The following is a 14,095-nucleotide window of genomic DNA, read 5'->3' as shown; positions in this document are numbered from 1 at the left end:
TTTCATTTTTTGTTTTTGTTTTTGTTTTTTGTTTTTTTGGTTTTTTTTTTGTCTGTTTGCCTGCAACATCCTTCTATGCCACCTAAAACATTTAAACATTTATTTAATGAACGTCTGTAAGGCATTTGTTCTGTACAGAAAATAAGATGCCACATCAAATTCTGACTGAAGTCCAGACTTATTTAAAGAGGATTCCCAAGTAATAAAGAATTAAAGAATGTTGGTAGTCAAAAAATCCTTTGGAGACTTTACCCTTCAAAGGAATAAAGAAAACCTGTGGGCTGCATGAAGCAGGAATTCTAAAGAATGACAGTGCTGTCACAAAAGGAGGAGCATTACTCAGAGAAACGATGTGTCTCAGATCCGCGAAGATATAAAAGGCACTGAAATCAGAAACACCATTAAGAGGACGCAATCATCCCAGTGTCTCTCGGAAATAAAATTTCCACAATGAATCCTCTGACTCTGGCACAGACTGCATGCTGTGTGGGAATGCAGTTCTGGACCAGAGAGCTGAGTGGTGTCGAGTGTGGGCCCGTACCTGTACGTTTTCTTCTGTGACCTGAATTTCTGCCGTGTAAACATAGTCAATTAGCATCCTCAGGGTCCAGCCGTCGACCTCTTTTATTCGAACTCTCTTTGCTCGGCTCTCGCTCATCTCCCCTGAAACACGGAAGAGTGAGGTGAAGTAACAATGGGAGGCTGCTGAGGAAATGCCAACACCGAGACAGGCTGATCTGTCTTCCCACCACACACTCAATCAGACAGGCAACAGGATCTGCCTCGACTTGCAGGCCTCAGCTGCTCCCCTAAAACCCGTCTTGAGCAAGCTACAAACTGTACTTCTGTTAGGCATCTGACCCTGAAGATCACATGGCAGGAATGAGGTCGCCCCGCGCTCAGCTGCAGGAGCTGCATCCGATGCTGCCCGTGATGGGCAGGGTCCCTTTGTGAACTCCTCTCTGGTTGGTTGCTTGTTTTAAAGATAGAATTCTTCTGTGTAGCCCTAGCTATCCTGGAACTAACTTGCTGGCCGGGGTAGCATCGATCTCAGAGATCTGCCTGCCTCTACCTCCCAAGTGCTGGTATTAAAGGTGTATATATACTACCAAAAAACTGGGTGGGGTTTTATTTTTAAATGACTATGTGCATGTGTGTGTATGTGTGTGTCTGTGGGTCTGTATGTGTCTGTGTGTGTGTGTGTGTGTGTCTGTGTATGTCTATATGTGTATGTCTGTGTGTGTGTATGTCTGTGTGTGGTCTGTGTCTGTGTGTGTGTCTATGTGTGTGTCTGTGTCTGTGTGTCTGTGTGTGTGTCTGTGTGTGTGTGTCTGTTTGTGTGTGTCTCTGTGTGTGTGTGTGTCTGTGTGTGTGTGTCTGTGTGTGTGTGTGTCTGTGTGTGTGTGTGTGTCTGTGTGTGTGTGCGCACATACGGCAGGCGAAGGCAGACAGACCTGGAGCTGTATGAGCTGGCAGTTTGAGCCACCTAACACAGGCACTGTGACCAGAATGCAGCAGGTCCTTCAGAAGAACCGAATGCAACTGCTCCGCCATCTCTCGGGCCCCCTCTTTGTAGATTCTGAATCACATCTGTGAGAGTAACAATGCCACCATCCTTAGCTGATGCAAGGACTTAGCGTCATTCCTGCAAAGAGCACACAGACCTCTGCCCAGGGCCTGGCCAGATGCAAGCGCTCGGGCACTTAGTGAGAAGTCACAATTCTCGTGTAGGAACGTCGTACAAGGCAAAGCACACAGCTGCTGAGGCTAGTCAAGGGTTATTACAGAGATGATCTACGTAAGCTCAGCTCTGGCTTGTCATCTGCAGTCTCTTAATCCTCAAGTCATTTCAACACCAGTATGAGCTGCCACAGTCTGGAGCGCTTCACATCTCAGCCTGATAAACAGGGGCACAAGCCCTTCCTCCTAGTACTCACATATGGACAAAGGAGAGGAAAAAACAATGATGCCCCCACATCACCGGGACTTAGTGAGGCTAGGAAGCAGGTGTGAGCAACAGGTCAACACAAACGCCCTAGGATATAAGGAGACACAGTTAATTAAACAGTGAGGAGGAAAACCCTTAACTACCTAGCCTGGCCTGGAGGTACAGGACCAGCCACTAAGGGGACTGAGGCCAGAGGAGCACAAGTCCAAGGCTTGTCTGAGTGACAGTGAGGTGAAGGCCCACCTGGGTAAGTTAGTGATACCCTGTCTGGAAATAAAACGTAAAGGGGGGGGGGGGGCGTAGAGGAATAGCTCAGTTGTAGAGTGCCTGTCTGGCAAGAGTCAGACTCCGGTCTCAGTTTCCAGTATTGAAAGGGATGGGCGGATAGACAGACAGGCAGGCAGGCAGGCAGGCAGGCAGGCAGGCAGGCAGGCAGACAGACAGACAGACAGACAGACACACACACACACACACACACACACAGAGAGAGAGAGAGAGAGAGAGAGAGAGAGAGAGAGAGAGCGCCATAGTTATAAACTAAAAGGCTACCCCAAGAAGGACCAACTCTCGCAGAAAGGTTTCATTCTAGAATCCACTAGGGCTTAGGGATGAAGCTCTGGAAAGCTTGGGAAACTGCACCACAGCCTCTCACCTGCACCAGAATCCTGCACCTCGCATTAACAAAAATAACAGTGGACCCAAGATCTCTCTTTCAGACACAGTATGGTTGTCCATACTATGGCATCTGTACCATAAACTATCAGAAGGCCTATGGGAATCTACAATTTCAGAGGATTCCTTTGCAAAGAGAAGCCCTGGGTGGGGGTGGCAGGTGCGAATCACAGTGGTAGACACTCGCTGTGTGTTCCCCTGGAGAGGGCCTGACAAGACCTCAGAAAGAAGCTGTCCTTCTCAGGGCTGAACTATGTCAAACTGTGCCCTGTCGTTGCCCAAAGAGAATACATCCATCTGGGGTACAATAGAGGATTTCTTGAGAGAAGGAAGGGAATCCCATTGTTTCTGTCTTCCCACCTTTAAAAAGAATGGATGAATACAGAAAATCAATTCACTGGCATATATAGCGCTGAACAGGAAAAATCAATTCACCTGCATATACAGTACCTTCCCCCATGCACCCCTCCTCTCCCTGACTCATAGATCTCTGGGGTTGGTACAATCTGAAGTCCTCCAAGTTCCAAAGTTAAAACACTCATTCTTATGTATAGTGTGTGTGTGTGTGTGTGTGTGTGTGTGTGTGTGTGTGTGAGAGAGAGAGAGAGAGAGAAGGAGGAGGAGGAGGAGGAGGAAGAAGAGGAGGAGGAAGAGGAAGGGAGGAAGGGAAGGAGGGAGGAAGGGAGGAAAAGAAGGAGGGACAACTCCCAGTATCATTCCCGGGTAACTTTTTAATTTTATTTTTTTATTTATTTTATGAGTATTTATGTTTTGTCTGTATGCAAGTCTTTGCACCCTGTGAGCTGTGAGCTGCCATGTGGGTGCTGGGAATTGAACCAGGGTCCTCTAGAAGAACAGCCAGCTAACTACTGAACCATCTCTCCAACCCTCGTTTATTTTGATTATATTCAAGACACCAACTCTTCCCCTTGACAATTCCCAGATCTACCTTGACCTCTCTACTCCCAACTAACTGTCTTCCTTTCTTTTCCTTTTTTCTTAAATTTCATGAATTCCAATTTGTGATGACCGTATATGTCTAAGTATGGGGCTACACACTGGGGCATGGTGGGCCTATCAGGAGCCATGTCCATAAGAAAACTGAGTGACTCTCCCTCAGAATTCATCAACTGTCCACGGCTTCTTGGTTAGGGGTGAGAGCTCATGAACGCCTTCCCATTTCATGATAGGATGTGGACTGCCTTGATTTAATGCAAGTAACTACAGATTCAGTGTACACATCAGTCCTGTGTACAGAAGACGCAGTTTTGCCTGGTCCTCCCCAACCTCTTACTTTGCCTTTTTCCCTGGGTAATGGGGCAAGCACTTTACCAACTAAGCAATCTCCCCATTGCCCCTCCTAATTAGATTTTAAATAAACACCTTACCTTGCTTCATCCACAGTGCCCCTAGAATTTGCAAAGCCCTTCAGCGCTTAGGGCAATATAAGTGCAAAGCCATGTACCTAGTTCCCAGATTTCAGGATTAATTAGTATAGACAAAGACTTAGGCAAAACCAAGTCTCCTAATTCATGTATACGACTAGGGAAAAAAAAGTCCTGGGCCAGGTAGTTTTCACTATTATGCTTTATAAAGAGGCACTTTGCTAAATCACATCTTTTCCTTATATGTCAGTTTTTAAAGATCATCTACTTCCAACAAAGTCAACCTCAGTTATATACTGTTCTTAAAATGATTTAATCTTTATTTCTTTGCCTTAACTTAAAAAAAAAAGTAGCAAAACCCAAAAGCTTGCCCCCAAATGCATGAATAGATTAAAAATTCCAACAATCAAAGCACAGGGAAGGAGATGTGAGAGCTATTTATATCCAATCCTAGGTGCTATACAGTATCTGCCCTTGGCTATATTTATAGGACATGTGCTTAAACAGTATGGCTTTCTGAGATTTGGATTTAGTAACGAATTTTTTTTTTCTTTTCTTTTCTTTTCTTTTCTTTTTTTTTTTTTTTTTTTTTTTTTTTTTTTTTTTTGGAGCTGGGGACCGAACCCAGGGCCTTGCAAGCGCTCTACCACTGAGCTAAATCCCCAACCCCTGGTAACGAATTTTTAAAGGCAGCCAAGATGGTTCGTTGGTGAAACTGCTTGCTGGCGACCTGAGGTGCATACCTAGGAACTACATGGTTCCTGACTTCACACACACACACAGCTCAGCACACTTGGGTCCATACTAATGTACCCTCAGGCCAGGTACACTTACTGCTCTTACAGAGACCGGCCTTCCGTTCCTAGCTCTCACGTGGTAGATCACAACCATCTGTAAGTCCAGCTCCTAAGAACCCAGCATCCGCTTCTGGCCTCCTCCAGCACTAGGCATACACATGATACACATGCAGACGTGTAGGCAAGTACTCACAGAAAACAGATCTTCACAGGCAGGGGCGCTATCTAATGATGCTCTGCAGCTCTTCCTAGATCACTTGGAACTTCCCACACTCTCAGTGGACCAAGTAACTTAAGATTAACTGCATTAATACCCACATAGATGCTTGTGCTAATGCCCTGAGGAATGGTCACCTTGCACTGTTCTTTTCCTTATCCACCAATCCATCAAAGCCCGCAGAATGAACTAAAACTTGACTACAATTCCACCTCCCATCTCATCACTGTCTGACCATCTCTGGGAAACCTCTGGAGCAATCCCCCAGTGTTTTTCCCAATTGAATATGCATGTGTCTATTACTGGTTTCCCAATTGAACATGCGTGTGTCTATTACTGGTTTGTGCACACAAGTGCAGATGTCTTAGAGGAGTTTGGATTCCCTAGAGCTAGAGTTACAGGCAGTTGAGTGTCACCATACATAGGTACCGGGAACCAAACTCAGTAACCCTCCAATGCTTATCCTCTGTCGGGTGCTAACTTGACACACTGGATGACTATGTTCTAAATTGGTCTATTGTTCCTTGACCAAGCATGCAAACCTCCATGCAAGTATGCATAGCCTGCCCCCAATTCACTACCTAACCTCATATACACCCCTCTCACTCCCAGTCATAAAATATAGCAGTAGGAAACGCTTTGTAGTTTTCCACACAGACCAAGCAATTTCTTACCTTGCTACGTGAGCTGAATTTTGTCCTACTAGACTCCATATCCCTATTCCCAGGCCAATTCCTCAGGATTTCTCTAAAACCTCTCCAGGATGCATTATCTGCTGGTGGCCCACAGCTGGATTGGGCTCTTATCCTAGATGTATTTGGGTACCTCATGCATGTCGACTCCGTCATAATCAACTCTCTCCCTAGCACTTTTGGGCTTCCTAATGGCAAAGGTGACAGCTTCCTTAGTCCTATACTCCACGATGCCTGAGGGAAACCCAACACTGGTTGCATGAATTAATAGCTAAATGAGGGGAAAAAGCATGCCGAATTAAAAGGAATCATGTTTACTTAGCATAACAATGGTATGTTTATCTTGATCATGGATGCTATGAGGGATTTCAGTCAAGCAACACAGTACTGAGCACACAGTCTATACTGCAAGCTGGGCCAATAAACCCATCAGCAAATAACACATCATCGACTTGACTTTTTTTTTTTAAATTAAGTCATCCAAGATTTAAATCTCAAAGATAAAACTATGGCTTAAAATGTGCCCATCAAGAACCTTCAACCAGGACTCTTGCGGCCCCTTCACCAACTGTTAGCTTCGTTTATCCATTCTGAATGAGACAAATTAAAAGTGAATGGGGGCTGAGGAGATGGCGGAGGTTAAGAGCACCTAACTAGTTCTACAAATGACTTGGGATTCGGTTCCCAGCACCCACGCTGGCAGCTTACAACTGTCTATAGCTTAGTTTCAGGGGACCGAACGCCCCATTCTGCCCTCCATGGGGACTGCACTCATGCACAGACCCACACATAGATACATATGTACACATAACTAAAACAAAAATAAACCTCCATATGCGAAACTAGCTTTCCTGGATGTGTGTAGCTATCTCCCTCCATCAGAGCCTTGCATTATAACAAATGGAGACCAGCCCAGAAAGTCACATCAGGACACAATGCAGAGCTCAATGGATCGTGAGGGGTCCAGCCCCAGCAGATACATGCACATCATCACAATTCCTGCATCTATGGCTCAGAGAACACCATAGAATACCAAGAGACGTGAAAAAGTCTACCTAAGAGATGGCTGCACAAATAAGGCCAGAGCATGTAAATATCATCGACCATGTTAATATGGAAGGGGAAATTTCTGTGGGGTCCCACCCCTAGACAAAGAACTAAAGAAAACTAGCGGTACCGAGAAAAGGAGAGTTAGCCTCTCCCAGGGACGAGCCCCCTGTTCTGTCATCCAATGCAGTGGTCAACCCTGAAACCTGGGAGGGGCTGGAGGGAGGGAAAGGAGGGGAAAAAGTGTGATGTAACTCTATTTCAATTTAAAATATTATTTTAAAAAATAAGCAAAAGTACATCTAAAAAAGAAAAGGTGGCTTTCTGGGCAGCCCCAGGGAGCACAACCAATTTGTGCTACATGGCAGGCAGCGGGGGCGGGGGCAGCAAAACCCAGCGTGTTGGACTCTTCCAGCTGCAACAAAACCCGTCTCTTTTGAAGGTGCTTGAACAAATGCTTCCCAAAATCTTGTCAGGGAAAGTGACTGAAACAAGCTGTCAGGACTACGGCTGCCAACACAAGCACGTAGGTAGCTGCAGTGGAAGTCTGACTGTGGGAGCTGTAATGTTTAAAAATCCCTCGTTGTTCTGGGTGCAGCACACAGTTTGGAATGTAAAATGAAGACTTGGTCAAGAAACTATGAACAGAAGCAAATACTGAAAATTAGTATTTAATTTGGTATTAATAAATAGGTTATGTAGACATAAACAGTTAATTTTAAAAAAAAAGAAAAAAGGAAAATGGTGAAAAGGTTTAAACTATATAATCTGGTCCATGAGAAACTCTATTATTCTAATTTCCATCTTATTAATAATCAAGGGGTACTAAAAAAGCAAAAGCTTAACACCAAAGCTTTGACTACACAGGGAACCTAAGAAATCAATGACAAAACTAATTACAGACTGAAAATCATATTTCATTAATTTCGTCCCATAGCTTTTCAAGTTCTACTTGCCACTGACAACAGTCATCACTGATATCGCTTTCGCTTCCGGATTAGTGTGGGCTACAACGAAACTGTCAGCAACGTCAATCTGGCAAAGCGGCTGTACAGGCCACCACCAATCGCCCACTGTAGCAGTCATGGCCCAACCAGCTGCCCTAGCTCTTCAGCGCCCTACGGCAAACGTGGTAAACTATTGGACTTGTAGCGTTAGTCCCATGTGGATAACTTGTGGCAAAGACTTCTTAGTTCCTAAAGGAGCAGAGAAATGAGACAATGTCACTCCTTCTCTCAGGAACGGCTTCCACCCTTGTAGATATCCTCCGTTGAGAGGACCAACCTGGTGGTATTTGTTGATGGTAAGAGGCAAAGAGACAGAAGGAAGCAGGTTCCTAATATGCTCTCAGGGTGCAGCTTAGCTGTGCCTGGTGCCTACTTCTCACTACTTGGCCTAGCTCAAGTGTCATGATTGAAGGCTCAGGCCTCCTCACTCAGACTTGGGCCTCCTCACTCGGGCTCGGGCCCATTTCACTTCGGGCTGGGCCTATTTCACTTTCTTCACAGCAGCCACGAACAGCCGGGGCTCCTCTTCAGTCACTTCTGACCCTAGTCTCCTCTCCCCATTGGAAAAACAAGAGCTCCTCAGCTTCCTCACTGCCATGGTCCTCAAAGCCTTTAACGTCCAGCGAGTGGAAGACGCTCAGTTTCTTGATGCACAAGTAGGCATGAACCTCAGACAAATGGAGCCATACACACAACTTTCAACATTTACCTTCTTTAATCAGTCAACTAATAACCTGCTGGCTTTTTTATTTTCTTGCTACTTTATATTTACTATGGAAGTTATCAAAAAGTATTTGCTCCCCAAAAAGGACATAGTGCTCAGTATTTCTGACTAGTGTTTAAGACTTTTAACCTGTGGGTCTGGAGGGATGCCTCACTGGACAGGCATCCTTGCTGCTCTTCCAGAGGGCGAAGTGCAACTCCTAGCACCCAGCTCTAGAGCGTACAACACGCCTCACCTCTGACCTCCAAGGGTAGCCTCACTCATGTGCACAGTGCACACATACACATAACTAAAAATCAAAACTAAAACCTAAAACAAGAATTTTAGCCTGTGCCACCAAATCCAACCGAATGATTTCGTTAAGTAAGAGTGTTTTACAGGCTGTGTTTATAGCAAGCAGCCTTAAAAACATGAGAACCCATTTTGCTCTGCTCTTTCTCAGGTCACAGTCAACCGCCTGGCCTGGCTCTAAATAGTCCCAGATTTCACAAGATGAAAACCTGCAACTGCACCATGGAGCGTATCACCTTCATTCTCTACTCACCACTTCTAACTACACAGAGTAACAGAATTCTTTTCCACGGCATAAGTTTGAGTGAACTTCTCACCTACAGTTTATGGGAGATTAAAATAAGGGGCTGGACTGGAGAGTGGGCTCGGTGGTTAGAAGTGCGCTTGCTCCTGCACAGCACCAGATGCAGGCTCTAGGAGCCATGCCAGGTAGTTCCCAGCCACCTGCAGCTCTCCATCCAGGAGACGGCTGCTCGGTGGACCTCTGCCAGCTCCTACACACATACCATGCACAGAAACCCACACAGGCTCACACACATACAGAAAAACAAAACTAAATAAGCATAACTTGATCCCCTCAAGTAGAGCCTTGCTGTTGTTGGCCACACTCTATCAAACTCCTAAGCTGGGCTGCCATGTAGCTGGGACTAAAGGCCCACAGCACTGGGCACTGCTGACAGGGCTGAGTTGTTAACAACCACATTTTTGCTACTCTGTGGGGAATAAAAAATGTTGCAAAGAAAATATCTACAAACCCTCAGCTGCATGGTGAGTTCAAAGCCAGACTGTGCTAAGGGAGGTAGTCTCAAAAGAAAGGAAAAGATGGGAGAGGGGAGGGGAAGGGAGGGGAGGGGAGGGGAGGGGAGGGGAGGGGAGGGGAGGGGGGAGGAAGGGGGCTATGAAAGTAGAAGGGGAGTTATTACAGAAGGCATGGGAGCCAAGAAGAGGGGAGAGTAGAGAAGGCATCAGAGGGTGCATATGATCATGGTATGTCCGTAAGTGTGTGAAATGTCACCGTGAGACAAGTTATTTTGTAAAATTAATATATACTAAGAGTTTTTTAGGGAAAAAATTGTAGATGTCTAGCCTAAAGTTTGCTCAATCTCCTGTTCTTATACAATGAAATTTAGGTTGACATGGCCATGATACTTACTGCTGGCACTAACTGAGCAGATTCTCTTGGTTTTTAGTTTGCCTTTAATTTTTAAAAAATTATTTTTGAGAATTTCATACATACTTCATACATATATTCATAAATATATTTGCATCATTTCCCCTCCTACTCTGAACTCTCAGTCTTCCTCTATTCCCCCATTTCTTCTCAAATCCATTAAATCGAATTCTTTACACACACACACACACACACACACACACACAGAGAGGCATGAATGCACATTCACAAGTTTTGTTCTTTAAAAACAAGAGGCCCTGTACCCCAGGCTGGCCTCAAGTTCACTAAGTCCCCCTCTACTCTCCAGCTGCTGGGAGTCCAGGTGTGCAGCACCACACCCAGCTAGGCTGAGCATTTTCTAGTGGCCATGAGAAGTGCTAAGAAATTCCCATACATGACCTCATCCAATCTTTACAAAAATCCAGAATATAAGCATATTATCATTTTTATATTACCCACTTTCCCTATGGTGAAAGTGAAGCCCAGGTTAGTCAAGTCGGTCTCCAAAGACCCAGTGGTTCCCTCAAGGTTGTGGTCTTTCCTGGAGCATTTCCAGGCCAATGATCCGGAACATTCATAAGCCAAGACCCTCTCCAGAAAGGCAACGAAGATAAGAAGTATGAAATAAGCCAAGAGACCGAAGTGAGAGTTGGTGCATGGAAATGTGGCCGCCCTTACCAAGTTAGTACTAACCTTACACAGCCCTGACTGACAGCACCTCCCAATGCTTCCCCAACTTGTCTCACAACTCATTTGCTGACCTTTTCCATTCCTGGTGACTAAACTCTGCTCAGAACAAGCAAAGCAACAGGACTCCAGTCTCTTGCACTGCTAAGGCTCACAGGGTGTTTTCCTTGGCCCCACTGCCCCTACTCGACCCTTGTTCACCTGGGTAGACCCTCTGCCTTCACAAGAAGGGGCGAACTCTCCTCTCAATGATACCCACCAACTGGCTCACTGTGTGGCCCCAGGCCTACACCCTACAGTTAAATTTGACGCCTCTCATCTCCCCAGCTGCACAACTGAAGCAGGAAGCAGTTATACTTTCCGTGTCTTTCCTAACATACTGATAATACGCCAGGCACAGGAAATACTCAAGAGTCTGTCAACTGTCACCAGCACTTTTTTTCTCCAGAGAGGGTCTCTCTAAACTAGCCCTAACTGTCCTAGAACTTACCATGTCAACTGGGCTAGCCTCCAACTCACAGAAATCCACCTGCCTCTGCTTGCTGGGATTAAAGGTGCATGCCACCATGCCTAGCTACAACTTTATATGTTTGTCGTCTGGCGTGCCTAGCTCCTACTTTCTATTTGGTGCAGCAAGAGACAAAGATTAAACTCGCAGACCACATTAACGTATTTCCTTGTGCAACACTGCAGTCAGTGGCCCCTTATCAGTTGTAGCTTCTGAGTCAAAAGCTGGAGTATTCTGGTAGCTTCTATGATCAAAGTCAACCACAGTCCAAGCATGTTAAGTGGAAAGTTCTAAAAATAAAGTTCCTGAATTTTAAAGTGGACCCTGTTCTCAGGGATATCCTGCTTTTGTCACACCCGAGGCATGAGCCATCTCTCTGTTCAGCACAGCTACACAGCACATGGCATCCATCGGTCACTGGCAGCTGGAGCATCAGTCGACAGTCACAGTATTGCCAAGCACATGCCTATGTGACCCTTATTGTATTGAATAATACCTCCTAAGCACAAAAATAGCACACTGGCTATTTTACCACAGCATACTTTCATTATCCCAATTTACTCTTAGACAAGGCTGCTATTCTTGGCCTAATTTATAAGTTAAACTGTATAGTACATATGTGTACATAAAAACTTTCGGTTAACATAGAGTTTGGACCTATCCAGAGTTTTGGGTGTCACTGTAAGAGACTATCTGTGTCCTTCCCTCCCCTTCTCCTTTCCTCTCTTCTCTTCGGCCTGTACCTTCTGAGGACTGAGCCCAGGGCCCGTGCATACCAGATGCGTGCTGCATCACTGGGCTCCAGCCCTGGCTCTAAGTCGTTTTATTATATATATATTTTTTCCTTTTTTTTTGGCGAGACTTGAGGGATCACAGGCATACACTAGTTCTTTTCCTAAAGGGCTAACAGCAAGTTACACACGTTCATACACGCTGAAGTAAAACCTAAGCTTACGGATAGATACATCAGACTACTTCTCACACTTCCAAGATAAATCATCTAACACAATCCTTCAGTTTACTATAAATACTGGGAAAAGCAAATGGGAAAACTCATTTGGGAAAAAATATGAAACAGTAAAAGATGCCTTTCCTTTCCCATACACAAAAACAAATCAACAATGATTTAAGAGCCCAAAATGCTGTAAACTGAGGGGATATGTGGGACTGCAACCCCTGCAGTGAGGAGATATGGGACTGCAACCCCTGCAGTGAGGAGATATGGGACTGCAACCCCTGCAGTGAGGAGATATGGGACTGCAACCCCTGCAGTGAGGAGATATGGGAATGCACCCCTGCAGTGAGGAGATATGGGAATGCACCCCTGCAGTGAGGAGATATGGGACTGCAACCCCTGCAGTGAGGAGATATGGGAATGCACCCCTGCAGTGAGGAGATATGGGACTGCAACCCCTGCAGTGAGGAGATATGGGAATGCACCCCCACAGTGAGGAGATATGGGAATGCACCCCTGCAGTGAGGAGATTTGGGAATGCACCCCTGCAGTGAGGAGATATGGGAATGCACCCCCGCAGTGGTAATGCTGAGCTGACATCAAGGCTGATGTGTGCAACACATTCACTGAGGACAACAAAGCCAAGTGAAGGTGCCTCAATGTTGGGGACAGTTGACAGACTCTTCTAGCTGGGTTGACATGGCAAGTTCTAGGACAGTCAGGCCTAACGCAGAGAGACTCTCTGGGGAAAGATGCTGGGGACAGCTGACATATTCTTGAGGCTCTCCCTTTATAATTCTTCATTTCATAAAACCAAAACGCTAAAAACAACGGTTAACCTGGAAAGGCCTCAGGTGAACACACCTGAGAAACGGAAATCTCTCCTACCTGTAAACATGGCGTGGAAGTAAGGGCTGCAGGCCGCCAGCACCACTCGGTGAGCAGGAATCTCCATGTCCTCTGCCACAATCGTGACGTCACACAGCAGATTTTGACTGTTCCCAGGGAGAAAAGGAAAACGTAAATGCCTCCAATAATACAAGTATTCAACGTTCTATGCAAAACTTTTGCTGTAAAAACCCTTTTTATTTTTTGAAATCTTGTGTGCTTTAAGGAAATCCCTTCCCTTCTAACAGGGTACCTAACTATAAGGACACAGAAAACTGTAAGCTAAATAAAGGTCCACCTCACGGTGGCCTGTCCTTGCCACAGAAATCTACCCCCCACCCATCACTGGCCTCTCACCTACAGGTAGTCAGGGAGGCAATGACTCTCAAAGGAGACAGCTCACAAAAGTGCACATAGTGGTATGACATGGTGATGCAGACAAACAAACTGAGCCAAAATTAGAAAAGATATTCGAAATGCCCCTGGGTTCCTACACAAAGACAAAATTAAATTCAAGCACTGGCTGCTTAAAAGGCATTTGGTCTTGAAAACCATAAATAACCTAGACCACTTTACCAACATGAAACGTATTATTCTCTGAGGTTGAACTACCTGTAACAAAACTTAAAAACATTTTGTAACCTTACAGCAAACATTCTTTAATCTATAATTATGCTTATAATTCTAAAATAATTTAAAATACGTGGTGAGCACTTTTTGGGTACCTGCATGATACTACATTCTCTGGGTAATTAATAAGTTCCTGACAGGGGCTGGGGATTTAGCTCAGTGGTAGAGCGCTTACCTAGGAAGCGCAAGGCCCTGGGTTCGGTCCCCAGCTCCGAAAAAAAGAACCAAAAAAAAAAAAAAAAAAAAAAAAAAAATAAGTTCCTGACAGTTAGTTATTCTGGAACTAGCAGGAAGGTTTCAAAGCCCAACTGTTTACAGGCAATCCTTTTGTGGAAGACAGACACACACACAGTACAGGTACACCTCCCATCCATAAATACATGAGCCCAGGGCTCATGTGTATATAGGGTACACTCTTGGCTCTCGGTCCCTCTGCCCCTCTCCTTCAAGGAGAGCCTATTGTCAGCTCCCAAGCT

The 14,095-nt window shown here is 45.3% G+C and overlaps 2 protein-coding genes across 3 annotated transcripts in view; both read right to left on the bottom strand.

The window, feature by feature from the left end:
- Erich1 (glutamate-rich 1) overlaps positions 1-14,095 on the bottom strand; it is a gene marked incomplete at its 5' end in the record, with an annotated part of 52,793,804 nt that overhangs the window by 52,678,341 nt on the left and 101,368 nt on the right.
- Positions 1-14,095, bottom strand: part of Klhl2 (kelch-like family member 2) — a 112,276-nt gene that overhangs the window by 71,312 nt on the left and 26,869 nt on the right. For all 3 annotated transcript variants that reach the window (NM_001419565.1, XM_087587807.1, XM_087587806.1), the window contains 2 exon segments: positions 542-663; positions 12,990-13,096. In NM_001419565.1, the coding sequence (NP_001406494.1) occupies positions 542-663; positions 12,990-13,096 (229 nt within the window).

Source organism: Rattus norvegicus, chromosome 16 (assembly GCF_021556685.1).
Source record: "Rattus norvegicus strain SHRSP/BbbUtx chromosome 16, alternate assembly SHRSP_T2T, whole genome shotgun sequence".
Taxonomy (NCBI): Eukaryota; Metazoa; Chordata; class Mammalia; order Rodentia; family Muridae; genus Rattus; species Rattus norvegicus.
This window is presented reverse-complemented; position numbering and strand designations above follow the sequence as displayed.